General features: G+C 38.2%; 1 protein-coding gene across 1 annotated transcript in view; it reads left to right on the plus strand.

The window, feature by feature from the left end:
* Positions 1 to 18,182, plus strand: part of MELK (maternal embryonic leucine zipper kinase) — an 89,172-nt gene that overhangs the window by 43,377 nt on the left and 27,613 nt on the right. The window contains exons 9-11 of the mRNA XM_082694869.1: positions 1,945 to 2,013; positions 3,721 to 3,819; positions 12,450 to 12,536. Of these exons, the coding sequence (XP_082550995.1) occupies positions 1,945 to 2,013; positions 3,721 to 3,819; positions 12,450 to 12,536 (255 nt within the window). The remainder of the gene's footprint in view (positions 1 to 1,944; positions 2,014 to 3,720; positions 3,820 to 12,449; positions 12,537 to 18,182) is intronic.

Genomic DNA, 18,182 nt, shown 5'->3' on the forward strand with positions numbered 1-18,182 from the left:
CCCTGGACCTGTATTATATTTCTGGCTCAGGAGCCTTATTCAGTGCTTTTTGTCTTCTCTCATTAGTTTGGGGGACCCTCAGGAATTTACCAGCAGATTATGTTCCAAAGTTATCACAAACAATTCTGTGATGAATGTTACTGTTCATGTATTTTATATGCCAAATTATTTGCTTAGGATAAATTTGGGAGTGAAATTGCTGGATCAAGGATATGCGATTTTGAGTGTTTTTATGTGTATTTCTAAATTATTTTCCAGGAAAGCTTACATTCTCTAGCTATATATATAGGTACTCTTTTTAAAAAAATTTTTTTATTTCTTTTCAGCGTAACAGTATTCATTGTTTTTGCACCACACCCAGTGCTCCATGCAATCCGTGCCCTCCCTAATACCCACCACCTGGTTCCCCCACCTCCCACCCCCTGCCCCTTCAAAACCCTCAGACTCTTGTCCCTGAACTCTTATTAACACTGGATAATGTTTTTCTTTTTTTTTTTTTAAAAGATTGGCTTAACCGACTGAGCCACCCAGGCATCCATGTTTGTTGGCCATTTAAAAGTTCTTGTTTTGGATATTATCCATGAATATTCTTTGCTCATTTTCTCTTGGAATTTTTGCTTTTCATCCCATTCCCTTATTTACTAAAAAAATATTAATTGAATACCTTCTATATGCTAGAGCCAGACACTGTTATTTGAGAATAGTACTGACAAAATCCCTGTCTTTAAGGAGCTTACGTTCTATTGTAGTAAGCCAGAAAATAAATAAGTAAATATGTAATATGATGAGAGGGATAAGGACTGAAGAAGAAGTACGTATGAAAAGGGGTAGAGAATGATTGTCAACTGTTAATCTTTATAGTTTTGGGGTTTGCTGTCATGTTTAGAAAAATTCTGAAAATTGCCTCTTCTTTACTTAAGTACTCTGTGGTTATGTATTTCTATTCCTTCTTTAATCTGGATGAAATTAATTTTGGTATAAGCTGTGAATTAAAGTTCAATCTTAATTTTTTTCAAATAATTAACCTTTTATCCTAACATCATTAAACAATTTGTCCTTTGCTAAGAGAAATGATTCTGTTGTTTCTTCTGAATTGTGAGAGGGGTGTATGGCAGGTTGTGTAAATAGATGTGCTATTACCTATTAGTGTTTTCCAAGCCCCTGGTCTTTTCTTTGGTTGATGAATTGGTGACTGTAATTTTTGAGTATTCCAGATTGTAAACATTTGTCTCCTGAGCGTCTTCCATTCTTCCATTGACTTAGAAAATGATTTGCATCAGTTTCCCTCAATGATTATGAATTCTGTCGTATGCATGATATGAGACCCTTTTTTTTTTTTTTTTAAGATTTTATTTATTTATTTGATGGAGAGACACAGGGAGAGAGGAAACACAAGCAGGGGAAGTGGGAGAGGGAGAAGCAGGCTTCCCGCTAACCCTAACCCTGGGATCGTGACCTGAGCTGAAGTCAGACGCTTAACTACTGAGCCACCCAGGTGTTCCTATGTGACCTGTTTTTAACCACAGCCTATGTCCTGCCACCAAATATTTTCTGTTACTTCATTTTGTCAACTGATAATTTTTCTGAGATTATAAACTAAAATTTGCTTTAGCAGTACGAAAATTGACTACAATGTGTGCTGGCTGTCCATTTAATCACATTACAGATCCCAAAGCCCTCCACATTTATGTTTTCCAGTTACATTCTCTGTGCTCTAGGCCTTCTCTGATATGCGGACAATGTAGAGGTGACAATATTTAATTTGTTGGATTTTCTTCTTTAGGGCAAGAAATATGTTTCTTATGTTGTTAAAATGTTTACTAAATCTTATATTTGGGTTAAGTCTTCAAGCTTGGAAGTATACCTACAGTACTTTGTCATCTTAGAAATTGATGTCAAGGCTGATTAACCTAAATCTTTTAAATGTGTCTTTGTTTTTTGTAGAGAGGGAAATATGAGGTTCCTAAGTGGCTCTCATCCAGTAGCATTCTGCTTCTTCAACAAATGCTGCAGGTAAGCTTTGTTATTTGTTTTTTATTTTTTATTTTTTTATTTTTATTTTTATTTTTTATTATTTTTTTAAAATTTATTTATTTATATTTTTTAAATAATAGAAGTCTACTGCAGTTGTTTGATCCAACTGTAAGATATCTGTAGTGCTGGGGCACCTGGGTGGCTCAGTGGGTTAAAGCTTCTGCCTTCAGCTCAGGTCATGATCCCAGGGTCCTGGGATCGAGCCCCAAATCGGGCTCTCTGCTCATTGAGGAGCCTGCTTCCCCCTCTCTCTCTGCCTGCCTCTTTGCCTACTTGTGATCTGTCTGTCAAATAAATAAACAAAATCTTAAAAAAAAAAAAAAAAAGGTATCTGTAGTGCTGCTACGTTTGGAGGACAGTGCTGTTTCTCTATTAGCTTAACAAATTCCATTCATTATATCTACTGCCCTCCTCTAGATGCTTTCTTAATTGTGTTGCGAATGCATTTTCTTTCAGATCTCTACCATATGTCTTTGCTGATATGGTTTTCCTTCCTTTTTCTTTAGCATTGTCTGTCTTCTCTGACTGGCTCTTGCTCTACTGTCTTCCCCTTTCTTGCTCCCAGTCTTACACATTAGGTGTATAGTAGACAGGGAGTACAAGCTTCAATGGACAATTGAGGGGACCCCATGACCATGTGCAGTGGTTCTCAAACTTTAGCATGTATCAAGATTGCCAGATGGGCATGTTAAAACACAGATTGCTGGGTGCCACCCTGAGTCAAGAGATCTGGGGCAGGACTAGGAATCTGCCTTTCTAACAAGCTTCCAGATGTTGCTTATGCTCCGGATCTTGGAACCACACTTTAAGAACCACTGATATAGGGGAAATGGCTTCTTAAGGGCTTAAGGTAAGAGTGCTAAAATCTAGGTATCTACTCTGCCATTCACTAGGCATGCCACCTAACCTGGTTCTGATCTGTCAGATGGGGTTTTGAACCTGGCCTCATGTCTGTGTTATGAGGATAAAATGGGATTAATAGGCAACACTTTGAAAATATGAGTATCTTATTAGTGCAATATTTTTTCATTATTATGTATTCAGAATATCTTCCCGTTTTTCCATCTATTAAGCCATCTCCACTTTTTATTCAAAATTTACCTTAGGCTCACCCACCTTGATTAAGTAGAGCCAGACCACCAAATCTCCATAATGAGATTGAAAACACCTCATCGTTTCTTCTAAACTCCAAAAAACTTAATCTTTGCTGATTAATTTTCCTCTCCTCACATTCGAAAATTACAAATGGAAAAGAAAGGTGTGCTTTTCAACTTGTTCTATGTGATTGTAAGCTCATCGGAGGTAGAGATTGCATATTCACTATGAATGCCCTGCATTGTGGCTGCTTGAATATTAAATTGGTGAATATTTCCTGTGAATAGATTTTCCAGCAAAGACTATTACATCATACAATAGATTGACTGAACTTCATGAATAATGTCCATACCAATGAAGTTCATGTTTGTTAAACATTTATCTCCTAAGCGTGTTGGTTGCTATAGTTTTCTTGCCTCTATTGCCTTTTTTATAGAATTTATTCCAAGGCCATTTTAAGGTCTTTGACAGCATTTTTGTGATGATAAAGTTTACATCTGTTCCGATGAATTTTGAGTTCTTCAGGAGGAAAGGAGTTTTGTGTTCCCCATTCAAAATGTTAATCTCTAGCTACTTCTCAACGACCACTAGGTGGACCCAAAGAAACGGATTTCTGTGAAAAATCTGTTGAACCATCCCTGGATCATGCGTGATTACAACTGTCCTGTTGAGTGGCAAAGCAAGAATTCTGTAAGTAAAATGAAGTCTGGTAGAATTTTTCAAAAAAACTTTGTTTGATCTTTGTGTGGATTCAGGACCTATAGTGATGTAGTTTAAATAAAGAAGAAAATGTATTTTGTAAACTTGTTTGTCAGTTTGGTGTTTATGAGGCTTGTAACCTAATTATACATTTGTCTGTTAATCTCTAGGACAGTGGCTCTTAATTTAGGCTGTACATGAGACTCACTGGGACCTTAAAAAAAATGTGCCCATCTCAGAACAATTAGCAGTTAATTTTAAAAGCTTTGGGTATTTCTTACATGTAGTCAGGATTGTGAACAGTGCTCTAGAAATCGCAGGCACATCACTTAACTTTGCCAAATCTGTTTGTAAAAAGTAGTTTAACAGTTCAGTCTACTTCTTAGAGGAGTAATGAGGTTATAGTGGTTGTCACACTTTTTTAAGTCTGAGGACTCTTGTACACTCTAAATATTTATTGATTGATTCATTTAAAAGTAACAGTAGTAAACCTATTACATTTTATGTCAAGTTAATTTTTTCATGAAAAATAACTTAAAAAAATAAATTTAATGAGAGAAGTAGCATCTTTGCAAATTTCTTTAAAGTCTAGCTTGACAGAAGACACAAGGATCTCATCTGCTTCTATATTCTTTTTTTTTTTTTTAAAGATTTTATTTATTTGACAAAGATCACAAGTAGGCACAGAGGCAGGCAGAGAGAGAGAGGAAGGGAAGCAGGCACCCCGCTGAGCAGACAGCCTGATGTGGGGCTCGATCCCAGGACCCTGATATCATGACTTGAGCCGATGGCAGAGGCCTTAACCCACTGAGCCACCTAGGCGCCCCTATTCTGTCTGTTTTGATATGTTGTTTTGATTGAAGCATATGAAGAAAAAGCAGCCTCACACAAATATGTACTGGGAAAATGGTTTAACACTTTAAAAGCTTTTTCAGATAAGTAGGAATATTCTGTGTTAGTTCATTAAGCTTTCTTTTTTAATTTAATTTAATTTTATTTATTTGACAGACAGAGATCACAAGTAGGTAGAGAGGCAGGCAGAGAGAGAGAGAGAGGAGGAAGCAGGCTCCCTGCTGAGCAGAAAGCCCGATGCGGAGCTCGATCCTATGACTTGGGATCATGACCCGAGCCAAAGGCAGAAGCTTTAATTCATTGAGCCACCCAGGCGCCCCTTACATTTAGGTCTTTAATCCATTTTGAATTTATTTTTGTGTATGGTGTAAGAAAATGGTCTGGTTTTATTCTTTTGCATATTGCTGTCCAGATTTCCCAACACCATTTGTTGAAGAGACATTCTTTTTCCCTTTGGATATTCTTTACTGCTTTGCTGAAGATTGACTGTATAATTGTAGATTCATTTCTGGGTTTTCTATTCTGTTTTATTGATTTTATGTGTCTATTTCTGTGCCAGTACAATACTGTTTTGATTACTACAGCTCTGTAATATAACTTGAAGTCCAAAATCATGGTGCCTCCAGCTTTGTTTTCCTTTTTCAAGGTTGCTTTGGCTATGTGGCGTCTTTTGTGGTTCCATGCAAATATTTGGGATTGTTTATTCTAGCTCTGTGAAAAATGCTGTTGGTATTTTAATAGGGATTGCATTGAATGTGTAGATTGCTTTAGAAGGTATAGACATTTTAACAGTATTTGTTTTTCCAATCCATGAACATGGAGTGTCTTCCATTTCTTTGTGTCATCTTTGATTTCTTTCGTCAGTGTTTTAGTTTTCAGAGTATAAGTCTGTTACCTCTTTGGTTAGGTTTATTCGTAGTTATCTTACTGTTTTAGGTACAATTGTAAATGGGATTAATTCCTTAATTTCTCTCACTCTCTCTCTCTTTTTTGAGATTTATTTATTTATTTATTTATTTATTTATTTATTTGACAGAGATCACAAGTAGGCAGAGAGGCAGGCAGGCAGGAGCAGGGGGGGGTGAGGGAAGCAGGCTCCCCACAGAGCAGAGAGCCCAATGTGGGGCTTGATCCCAGGACCCTGGGATCATGATCAGAGCCGAAGGCCACGGCTTCAACCCACTGAGCAATCAAGGCGCCCCTCTCTTTCTCTTTTTAATGATTTTATTTATTTATTTGAGAGAGAGCAAGAGAGCACAAGCAGGGGGAGCGGGAGAGGGAAAAGCAGGCTTCCTGCTCAAGTAGGGAGCCCTATGCGGGGCTTGATCCCAGCACCCTGGAATGATGACCTGAGCAGAATGAGGACTCTCAACCGACTGAGCCACCCAGGCACTCCTTAATTTCTCTTTCTGCTGCTTCATTATTAATGAATAGAAATGCAGCAGATTTCTGTACACTGAAGTTATATCCTGTGACTTTACTGAATTTGTTCTAGCAGTTTTTTGGTGGAGTATTTTGGGTTTTCCACATGGAATATCATGTTATTTGCAAATAGTGAAAGTTTTACTTCTTTCTTGACAATTTGGATGCCTTTTATTTCTTTTTGTTGTCCGATTATTGTGCCTAAGACTTCTCGTATTATGTTGAGTAAAAGTGATGAGAGTCTACATCCCTATCTTGTTCCTGATCATAGAGGAAAAGCTCTAAGTTATTCCCCATTTAGGATGATATTACCTGTGTATTTTTCATATATGGGCTTTAATATGTTGAAGTATGTTCTCTCAAAACTTTGTTGAGGGTTTTTATCATGAATGGATATTGTACTTTGTCTAATGCTTTTTCTGGATCTATTGAAATGATCATTGATCATATGGTTCTTATCTTTTCTTTTAGTGATATGATGTAGCATGTTGATTGATTTGCAAATATGGAACCAGCTTTGCAATCCAGGAATAAATCCTACTTGATTGTGGTGAATTACTTTTTTTTTTCAATATATTGTTGGATTTTGGTTTGCTAGTATTTTTTTTTTTTAAAGATTTTATTTTTTTATTTTACAGACAGAGATCGCAAGTAGGCAGAGAGGCAGGCAGAGAGAGAGAGAGGGAAGCAGGCTCCCCGCCAAGCAGAGAGCCCGATGTGGGACTCGATCTCAGGACCCTGAGATCATGACCTGAGCCAAAGGCAGCGGCTTAACCCACTGAGCCACCCAGGCGCCCGGTTTGCTAGTATTTTATTGAGGATTTTTGCATCTATGTTCGTTAGGGATGTTGGCCTGTAGTTCTTTTCTAGTGATGTCTTTCTGGTTTTGGTATCAGGTAATGCTGACCTCACAGAATGACTTTGGAAGTTTTCCTTCCTTCTCTTATTTTTTGAAATAGTTTGAGAACAGGTATTAACTCTTCTTTTTTTTCTTTAAAGTAGGCTCCACACCCAGCATGGAGCCCAACACATGGCTTGAACTCATGACCCTAAGACCAGGACCTGAGTTGAGATCAAGAGTTATATGCTTAACTGACTGAGCCACCCAGGCACTGTGACACTTCTTTAAATGTTTGGTAGAATTTGCCTGTGAAGCCATCTGATCCTGGACTTCTGTTTGTTGGAAGTTTTTTGATTACTGATTCAATTTTTTTCCTGGTTATCGGTCTATTCAAGTTTTCTAATTCTTCTTGTTTCAGTTTGGGAAGTTTATGTGTTTCAAGGAATTTATCCATTTCTTCTAGTTTGTCCAGTTTGTTGGCATATAGTTTTTCATAATTATCTCTTATAATTACTTGCATTTCTGTGTTTTTGGTTATTTCTCCTTTCTTATTTGTGATTTTATTTATTTGGGTCCTTTCTCTTTTCTTTTTGATAAGTCTGGCTAGAGGTTTATTAATTTTATTAGTTGTTTTCAAAGAACCAGCCCCTGGTTTCATTGATCTGGTCTATTGTTTTTGGTTTGTTTGTTTCTATATCATTTATTTCTGTTCTAATCTTTATTATTTCCTTCTTTCTGATGGATTTAGGCTGCCCTTCTTGTTCTTTTTCTAGCTATTTTAGCTGTAAGGGTAGGTTATTGAGCAACAGCTTCATTCAAGCAACTGTCTGTACTAAGCATCAGAATAGCAGAGTATGCAGGTGTGTGAGCAGTGCACTAACAGGGCCAGGCAAGCGGGGATGTGTCCCCTGTGAGGGTGAGGGAGTGGGTGGTGCAAATGCCTGTGTTCAGCCATTGGGGGTCATCATTTCTCCATGTGTGGGAGGGCTTGGCGTGTCTTTTCAGCCATGATCCTCATAGCATAAGATACACCACTGCTTGTGGGAGAACAGATGCCAACATGAAGAAAGTCTCTGATTTTACCAACACAAAAATTATTTTAAATTTGGGTGCAGAATAAAGTAAAATATATAGTTCTGAGTGTTCAAAAAAAGTATGTAATTTTCCTTATATTTTAGTATAATAATTGCTAATATTTACTGAATACATACTATAATTGAGTAGTGTGCTATTATGTAAGAACTCTCTATATATTATACTAGAGTATAGTATAGAGCCCTTAGGATATTACCTTTTTTTAAAAAAATTATTTTTTTAAAATTTATTTATTTGACAGACAGAGATCACAAGTAGGCAGAGAGAAAGGAAGGGAAGCAGGCTCCCTGCTGAGCAGAGAGCCTGATGCGGGGCTTGATCCCAGGACTCTGGGATCGTGACCCAAGCCAAAGGCAGAGGCTTTAACCCACTGAGCTACCCAGGCACCCCAGGATATTACCTTTAAGAGTCAAGTGCAGAACAATGTTATTACTTTAAATTAAACAGAGCAGTTAAATTTTTTAAAATATTTAAAATTATTTAAATATTTACGTATACTTTTTTTTAAAAATAGGGTTTTGTGTTTTTAATTCTTTTCACTCATTTTATCCTCTGAAGTAGATACTATTATTGTCTCCATTGTGTAGATGAGGCAATTGAGACACAGAATCACAAAGAAACTTCCCCAAGATCAAACAGTAAGTGTAGAACCAGGATTTAAACCTAGACATAAGGGCTCCAGTATGTGATGGATCTGGCAGGTCAAATCATTCAAATCTGGGGCCTGCATCCTGCGTAGCTGTGACCTTTGTGACAAGGGTTGCTTGTCTGGTCTCTGTTAAAATAGCTCATGGAGCAGAGTTTTGAAGAGGTGGTGTAGTGGTTCTATAGAACAGACTCTGGACTAAGAAAAAAAAATGCCAGTCCTGGGGCCGCCTGTGGCTCAATTGGTTAAGCAACTGCCTTTGGCTCAGGTCATGATCCTGGAGTCCCGGGATTGAGTCCCACATCGGGCTCCCAGCTCCATGGGGAGTCTGTTTCTCCCTCTGACCTTCTCCCTCTGACCTTCTCCCCTCTCATTCTCTCTCCCACTCTCTCTCTCTCAAATAAATAAATACAATCTTAAAAAAAAAAAAAAAGCCAGTCCTGGGCACATTCCAGGAATCAGAAATCTGAGTCTTCATTTTCTTCCTCCAGTATGAGTTTTCTGATGTCAGCCTCTTATGTATGTTTGGGTTATGTTTTGTCATTTATAGAGTGCCTTTACATGTTATGTCATTCATCTGTCTTGCCTGCCTTACACTATTGCTTCAGGGATCAAATGAGTAATATACAGGGGAAGTAGAAGCGATGATTATTGCTTTTCAAAGTATTTGCTTTTCTCCCCTCAGTTTTCTGTTTCTTCAAGAGTGAATTATAAAAAATAATCTAGATTTCCTTGGATATTTAACATATAGGTGCTATTCTATAACTCTATGCATGATCTCCTTCTATCACTTTCACACATAGTTCTAGTACCCAAGTATTATATTAAATAGAAGTTATATTCAGTTCTATTTTCTGCCCTACTGAACAGGAAATGTAATAGGCACGGATAATCCAAAATAATTAGCCAGCTTTTGGTATTCAGTTTTGTACTTAATTTAACTTGAGTATGTGTGGCTGAGAATTCAGAGTACAGATCTTCCTTGACTTAAGGGGTTACATATAAACCCATCATAAGTTGAAAAAATATAAATAATAAATATATATATAATATACAATATTATTATATATTATATATACTATAAAATATATTTTATATTTTTATATATATTTCATATATATATAATATATATAAAAGATATAAACCCATTTTAAGTCGAAAATATTGTAAGTCAAAGATGCATTTAATGCATCTAACCTACTGAATGGCATAGCCCAGCCTGGCCTCCCTCAAACATGCTCTGGACACTTACATTAGCCTGCAGTTGGGCAAACTCATTGAACACAAAGCCCATTTTATAATAAAGTGTTGAATATCTCGTGTAACTTGCTGATTACTGTACTATAGTGAAAAATGGAATGATCGTGTAGGTACAGAATGGCTGTAAATGTATTGGCTCTTTCTTCTCACGATCACTGGCTGATGGGGAACTGCAGCTTGTTGCCCTGCCCAGCATCACAAGAGTGTATCATACCTTATATCATTAGGGACAAGATCAAAATTCAAAGTGTGAAGTACAGTTTTTACTGAACGTGTATCACTTTTGCACCGTGGTCAAGTTGATAAATTTTATGTTGAACCGTTGTAAGTCTGGGACTCTCTATGCTTAAAGTATTGAGTCTCTTTGGAAAACCCAAAGTTTCTCTTTCGAGTTTGGAGTCTCTTTGGAAAACTTGAGATAAGTCATATGTTTCAGACTTTGGAGTCTTGTCCACCCTTCTCTTTAACCTCTCCAGTTCAGGAGTCCAACAAAGAAGCTAACACCTTTCTACCCTTCCCTCCTCTCCCACATACACCTTGTGGTAAAAGCAGGAGGCTAGGAGAGAGAGAAAGGTTTTTTTGTTTGTTTTTAAGAGACTGTTTTTTGAGAAAAAATGAGCAAGAGAGAGCCGGTCAGGGGAAGAGCAGAGGGAGAGGGTGAGAGTGAGAATCTTAAGCAGGTTCTACAAGTGTGGAGCCTGACGTGGGGCTTGTTCATGTCCCTGAGATCATGACCCAGCCGAAATCAAGAGTCAAACGCTTAACTGACTGAGCCACCCAGGCACCACTGTTTTTAAGAGAGTAACATTAAGATTATGGGGGGAATCCCAGAAATCTTCTCCTTGAGCAGTAGTCACATCAACTGGTGTCAAAGAAGATGCCCAACTGGTGGTAAAGTGTCTGAGCTTCTGAAGTTGGGACCTTCCTAAAGGGGGTATCTATAGTAGGGGGACCTGCTAAGGTCAAAGCAACACAGTGGAAACTTATCTTAGCATTTGGAACTTTCATATAGTATTGTAAGTATGAGCTTCTGTGGTCTTCATGTTCTCCGTAACCCATGAGGTTGTGCTTATACCAGCCAGTGATGCCGGTCATTGTTTCTAGTGTTCCTCTATTTTCATGATGGCAGCATGATTTTTTCTTGAATCCATTATTACAAGTGTGGTGTCCAGAACAAGGGAATGTTCAGGATATTGCTCTGCTTAGTGGTGGGCAGACCTTTCCTGGTATATTATGTTTGATTCTGAACACTTCACACTGAGGGTCAGGGACAACCTAGAATGTGCGATCTAAAGAAAGGTCCAGGATTGCAAGAGGTGGCAATCATTAACATGTTGGTTAAGGGATCTAGAAAAGAGAAAACTTCTCTATACTAGGAATATTCAAATTTCTGAAAAGCTCTTACACCAAGGAGGAAGTAAAATTATGACTGTTAGTAAAAACAGTTAATCATTTTTTGAGGGTCTACTCTGTTTAGATGTACTAGGCTCTCCACATATGTTACGTGTATTGCAAGGCAGCTTCTGTTTCTGCTTTGCAGATGGTGGAACTGAGGCTCTGAGATGAATAATAACCTACTCAAGGTCATACAGTTATTTAGTGATTTCACAACCCAAACCTAGGTCTTCCTAATTCCAAAGTCCATTAGCTGTCAGATTGTAGTGATGCTGCATGGAGATCATAGGCAGACAGATTTTAGGGGATAGGGCAAAAGCTAGCCATCCCAGCTGTTCTGATTCCCGGGAACGGAGAATTTAGGGCAGAAAGTGAAAGATCACTTATTGGGGTTGTTGTGAAGAGAATTCGTACATGGCAGAGACGACTTTAAAATCACATTCCTTTTGAATCTCTTCCACTGTGATCTTCTGAACTCCTGTTCAAGGTCCAGGACCCTTCAGCCTTTTGGTTCTCAGTTTTTCAGATTTAGTTCTCAGAACCTATTTCTGGCCCTTCATAGATAGATCTGAGTACTTGGATAATTTCTTTCCTTCAGCAAAATAAAGCTTATCTAAAAACTATCTCACTTTTTGAAGTTGTGCTTCACTAGGTCCCTTAACATCTTAACATCATGAGGGCTTCTTGGGTTGGTGCTAAACCCAAATGTAGCTTGAGGTGCACTGTGCTACAAGTCCAAGCCACTCTTTTCTCCAGCCTGTTGGAGAGCCACTGATCTTAGTGCTCAGATGTCTGTTCCTTGATGAAAATGCCATGCAGGTCTTACAGTGGGGAAGGAGGACGGAGTGCCTTGGCTACATAACATAATTTTAGGAATTAATCAGCAGATGATGGGATGTGAAGGGCGAGGCAAGGGTTTTTCTTTGTGGACTGCTTATTGTCACCTGCTGATACCTTTACAAATTATGGAAAGTGTTTATTCCTACTTAAGAATTTGATGAACTCCTGTTGTTTTGATATTACAAAGTAATTATGCTAGCTTTAAGATTTGAAAACAATAAATATGTTGGTAATTTTTTGTTAATAAAGTTTATAATTTTTTTTTTGTAGCTTATTCACCTCGATGAAGATTGTGTAACAGAACTTTCTGTACATCACAGAAATAACAGGCAGACTATGGAGGATTTAATTTCATTGGTAAGAAGTACAGTGTGAATTTGAGAATAACATCTTTTGTTTTATTGTTTATTGATAAAATAAATGTACCAATAAAGTACATTAAAAAGAGTAGAACATTTTTCAGACCTAGGATTTTATCTTGGGTATAAATAATATATTTGTGTATGATTTTCACTCAATTCTTTTCTCATGCCCGCTGGATATCCTCTTTTTTAAAAATTTAATTGAATTTTTGTGTGTGTGTGTTCCAAAATTCATTGTTTATGCTGGATATCCTTTTAAAAATAACATTGATTAAAGAAAATTATAGTGGGGAAAAAATAAAGAAACAGAAAATACTAGTCCACAGAGAATTGACAGTGTTCTGATTTTACTCCTTGAAATTCTCTAACATGGAACTATGATTCTGCTGTAGGAACAGGTACATGCGAAGCACTTTTCTTCTTACTTAAAAGCAACCTTGTAGCATCACATCACCCTGAAGCTTATGAACCCAAAACCATGAAATCATTATCATGATTTCTGGGTTGGATTATTTTAGCTCTTTCAGATGCTCAATCTCTAGATTTTTTCCTAAAGATGGAGGTACTCACTGCGGACTCTGAGTATAATCTAACCTGAAGCAGGGATTGTGCCTAACTTTGCTCCTGATTTAATACTGTGTCTTCCATCATCTATGATTTGTATTTTTTCTCTTTTTTAATTTGCAAGGTAAAGGCTTTAAGCAAATTTTTTTTTTTTTTTTTTTTTTTTTTACTAAACAAAGCTTTGCTAAGTCACAGTTCTTTTCAGTGAGAAGGTATAAAGGATTTCTTTTGAATGATATAATAAGCAAAGGTTCTGGAATGTGTGTAGAAAACAGAATGATAATTTAGTTTTTCATGGATAATGCCTTTATTTTATTTTTAAAGATTTTGTTTGAGAGAAAGAGAAAGAGAGCATGAGTGAGGGGGGAGGGGCAGAGGGAGAAGCAACTCCCCACTGAGCAGGGAGCCCAACATGGCTAGATCCTGACCTGAGATCATGACCCGAGCCAAAGGCAGATGCTTAGCCAACTGAGCCATGCAGACACCCTGGATAATGCCTTTATTTTTTAAAGATTTTATTTATTTGACTGAGAGACACAGTGAGAGAGGGCACATAGCAGAGTGAGTGGGAGTGGGAGAGGCAGGCTTCCTGCAGAGCAGGGAGCCAGATGCAGAGGCTTGATCCCAGGACCCTGGGGTCATGACCTGAGCCAAAGGCAGATGCTTAACGACTGAGCCACCTAGGTGCTCCCTGGATAATGCCTTTAAAGGAATGTCAAGAATTGGGAATTACTGCAAGGTCTTTTATAATGAAAATTTGAAGTTTCCATTGAAGTAACTTTTTAAAATAAAAAGTATGACTTTTTCTTTAGGATGATCTTTAATACAAGACTGTATTTCAGATACATATGGTTTCTTTTAAAATTTTTGTTTTACAAGTTTTCAAACACCTACAAAAGTGGAATAGAGTCGTTTAACAGTGATCTTCCATGTAATCATCATCTAGTTTCAACAGTTAATGACACTTTGCCAGTTTTATCTGTATCCCAGCACCCTCTCCCATTTGTCCTTTCTAACTAGGATATTTCAGTTAGTCCCACACATCCTGTCATTTTATTGAGAAAAAATTTGGTTTGAGATTAACAGACTTAAAATCTGAATCTTAAAGCTAATATACTTAGTAGAGTGCTTGGATGGCTTGGTTGGGTGTCCAGCTCTTGTTCTCAGCTCAGGTCTTGATCTTGGGATCGTGAGTTCGAGCCCCATGTTGGAATTTCAAGAACTATTGAAAAAAGTTCTTAAAATAGTATCCTTTATGTGGTTTTTACATAGTTTTCAAACTTAAAAGTGAAATGGAAATAGGAATTATTTACTTCTGTTACAGAAAAAGTAGATAATGAAGCATGATGGAGATTGTTTTCTGGTGTTACTCTCTCTAAAGATCTCCATGATTCTAAAAGCTAGACTTGAACAACATCAAGAATGCTGTGAAGAAAGTAATAGTTTTTCTTCTTTTGTACTCTTCCCTCACTTTAAAATGCTTTTTTAGGGGCGCCTGGGTGGCTCAGTGGTTAAGCCGCTGCCTTTGGCTCAGGTCATGATCTCAGGGTCCTGGGATCGAGTCCCGCATTGGGCTCTCTGCTCAGCGGGGAGCCTACTTCCTCCTCCTTTCTCTCTCTCTGCCTGCCTCTCTGCCTACTTGTGATTTCTCTCTGTCAAATAAATAAATAAAATCTTTAAAAAAAATAAATAAAATGCTTTTTTATATTTATTTTCCAGTCCTAGGGATGAGTAGAATAGGCTATGCATTCTAAATGTGAGATTGTCAACTTTATCGGAGCACTAGAGTCTCCTGGGTACTTTAAACTAATCCCAGTGCCTAGGTCACACCTCCAGAGATTATGATTTCATTGGTTTGGTGTGTGGCCTAAACATCAGAATTTTTAATAGCTTCCCAAATGGCAAAAATTTAGAGTAATACTTCTCAACTCCTACTAATATAAATTTTTGTCATTCAGAGTATGTTCTGATTGGCAGCATTAGCATCACTTGGTGCTTGTCAGAAATGCAGACTCTCAGGCCCCACTTCAGACCTACTGAATCAGAATAATCTGCATCTTAGTAAAATCCCTGAGTGATTCCTATGTACATAAAAGCTTGAGAAGCATTGGTGTAAGTCAGTGGTTTTCAACTGGGAGTGATTTTGCCTCTCAGGGGACATTTTTGGTTGTCGCAACATGGGTACGTATACATGCTAATGGAATCTAGTGGTTAGAGGCTGGGATTCTGCTAAATATCTCACAATGCCCAGAATAGCCCTCATAAGAGAGAATTATGCAGGCCAAAGGCCAATAGTGTTGAGGTTGAGAAATCTTGGTTTAGGTAGTCTAAGAGAATTCACATTGGTCCTAGTACTTTCCAGTTTAAATAGCTTCAGGGAATCCAGATTTGAGGTCATCTGTGGTCTGTTATACTTTTTCTGGCACTTTGGGAGCTTTGCCTTTATTTGGGGGGCTGGTTAGACAGGACAGGGAGAAACCAGTTTAGTGAGATCCATGCTGGTATGGTGCTGCTGATCTTTGTGCAGAGAGAGAAGCAATATTATTCTCAAATGTTTGACTCCTTGAACTCCCACTTTTATATCATTTATATGAGCTCTGTCTCTTTTTTTAAAAGGTCTTATTTAGGGGCACTTGGGTGGCTCAGTTCTTGGGCGTCTGCCTTCAGCTCAGGTCATGGTCCCAGGGTCCTGGGATTGAGCCCCACGTGGGGTTTCCTGCTCAGCGGGAAGTCTGCTTCTCCCTCCCACTCCTTCTGCTTATGTTCCCTTTCTCACTGTATCTCTCTCTGGGTCAAACTCTTATTTATTTATTATATCTCTTGCTCTAAATTTGTCTCTGTCTCAAATAAATAAATAAGACCTTATTTATTTATTTGAGACAGAGACAAATTTAGAGCAAGAGTTGGGATAGGGACAGAGAGAGAAGGAGAGGCAGATTCCCACTGAGTGTGGAGCCTGACATGGGGCCAGATGAAGGGCTGGATCCCAGAACCCTGAGATCATGACCTGAGCCAAAGTCAGACACTTAACTGACAGAGCCACCCAGGTGCCCCATACATGAGTCCTCTAAACTGCTTTTTATATGCAGAAGTTAGAGTTTCATATGTGTTATGATTCTGGACTAGCTCACCATGGCCCTCTTGAGACTCACAGTAGTGGTACTAGAGCTTCCTTCCACCTGACTGCATTCCTTATTTTTCCCCTCTCCTTCCAGCTGTGAGTGACTGTGAATTGTGGGAGCAGTCAGTCATCTGGTAGGGGGACTTCACTAGGGTTACACATGCCTATGAGAACCTATTCAGATCAATCCATTCCCCCACCCCTGCAGTGCAAATCGCCCTGTATTCTGGTGGCAAAAGTTTAAAGATTGAGGACCTCACAGCCAAGCTCAGGAAGGACAGTGAGCTATTCCTCAATTTCTCAAATGCTCTGTTCCAGTAACTGCCTGTCCTCAGCCCAAGGGCTTGGGCAGTTCTCTAACATGTAGTCTGTGTGAACAAGAACTGGGGATTTTAGAATGTTTCGTTTTTTTAGGAATGGAGCCTTCTTTATGATAGATAGACCTGTTGTTTTACTTTCAGACATTTGACTTTCAAAACAGGGAGCTGCTGGAGACATGGTTGTGTTAGACTTGTGGACTGATGATGTTACCTGAAAGTGTAGCTAGTGTGCCAATTAATCTGTTATTGAACACACAACTCCTCCATGTGTCTAATCGTAATGAGTAGTGTGCAGTGGCTATGGCAAAAAAGTTATTAAAAGGATGCTTTTTTGCTTCGGGATAAAGAGGGCTTAGAGTTGTAAAACTTCCAGGCAGGCTGAGAGGACTCCATCTAAAACTGTCCAGGTATTGTGTACAATCTAAGGAGGTGGCAACTTGTTTCTGAGCCATTGTCTGTAATCAGTGTATGGCATCTCTTTTACAAAGGTAGGACTCTCATACTGGAGAGTGATTGTGATTGTATAGTTTTTATCCACTTTCCAAGTACCTTCTCTATGAAACTTTTTCTGTCCTTCCTTCCAACCCATCCTGTCTGGATTAAAGGCAGCATTCTTTGATAATTTATCACAGAATTTTATACTTCTTCCACTAGATTGATAGGTCCATTATATAGATTTCAAAGATACATGCTGATTGTGGCTATCTAAAATATTAGCTGATAAAATTTATTAGTGATAAGTTTTTATTTACACCTTTTTGGTAGTAGGCCTTTTTGGATCATGTGCCTTGTGAGGAGATACATGCATTAAATATTATTTAATTTATTAAAATTTAACACTCCTGTAGGGTAGAGTCACCTAGTTTTATGAGTCCATTATTTAGAAACTTCTAGTTATACATAGTGGATTGAACAGGTGTGTTTACATACAACACTTCCCTAAAACCTCACTAAAATAATAATAAAGAGATAAAAAGAAAAAATTCACAAGGATGTTGAGGATAAAAGAGGAGACAAAAAGTTACGTCAATAAAATTTGGGGAGTTATAAAAATAGAGAAGTGGCATCTGACATAGCATTTTAGAAAAAGCTGAAAGTTAAGTGTCTGCAGTGGGAAAGAAAAGAAAATAAGCAAATTGATTAGAGCCTTAGGCTCCAGAAAGACTTAGGAATTAGAGGTACTCAGAGCCTCTGAAGTTGGGAAATAAGTAGGGTGGAAAATAGGAAGATCGGTTGAAAATCTGTACTAGAAGCATTTGGACCCCAGATCTCTTTCTCTACCTTGTGCTGCATGACATCCACCTCCTCCTTACCCCAGCAGGAAATGGGAGACAGTGAACAAGAGGAACTCGTCTACCATACACAGCTTGGGTGGGGGTGATGAGCCATTCTGAAACGGATGCATAGCTACATGCAATCTTCATATTCATGAGTGAACTGCTATCTCTGACCACCTTCCCTCTTCAAGCCTGAGAATGTTGGAACCAAGATTTTATCCTTTTTGCAGTGGGGGTGGGGAAAATATTGGAAGATTCAATTCTAGGGAAAAGCCAAAGAGAGGACCTACTATACTAATGGTTGGGAGTTCAGATTCCTGTCTGTTCACCATAGAGAGAAGCCCCCAAGGTGATGAGCA

The sequence above is a fragment of the Mustela nivalis genome, assembly GCF_964662115.1.
Source record: "Mustela nivalis genome assembly, chromosome: 13".
Lineage (NCBI taxonomy): Eukaryota > Metazoa > Chordata > Mammalia > Carnivora > Mustelidae > Mustela > Mustela nivalis.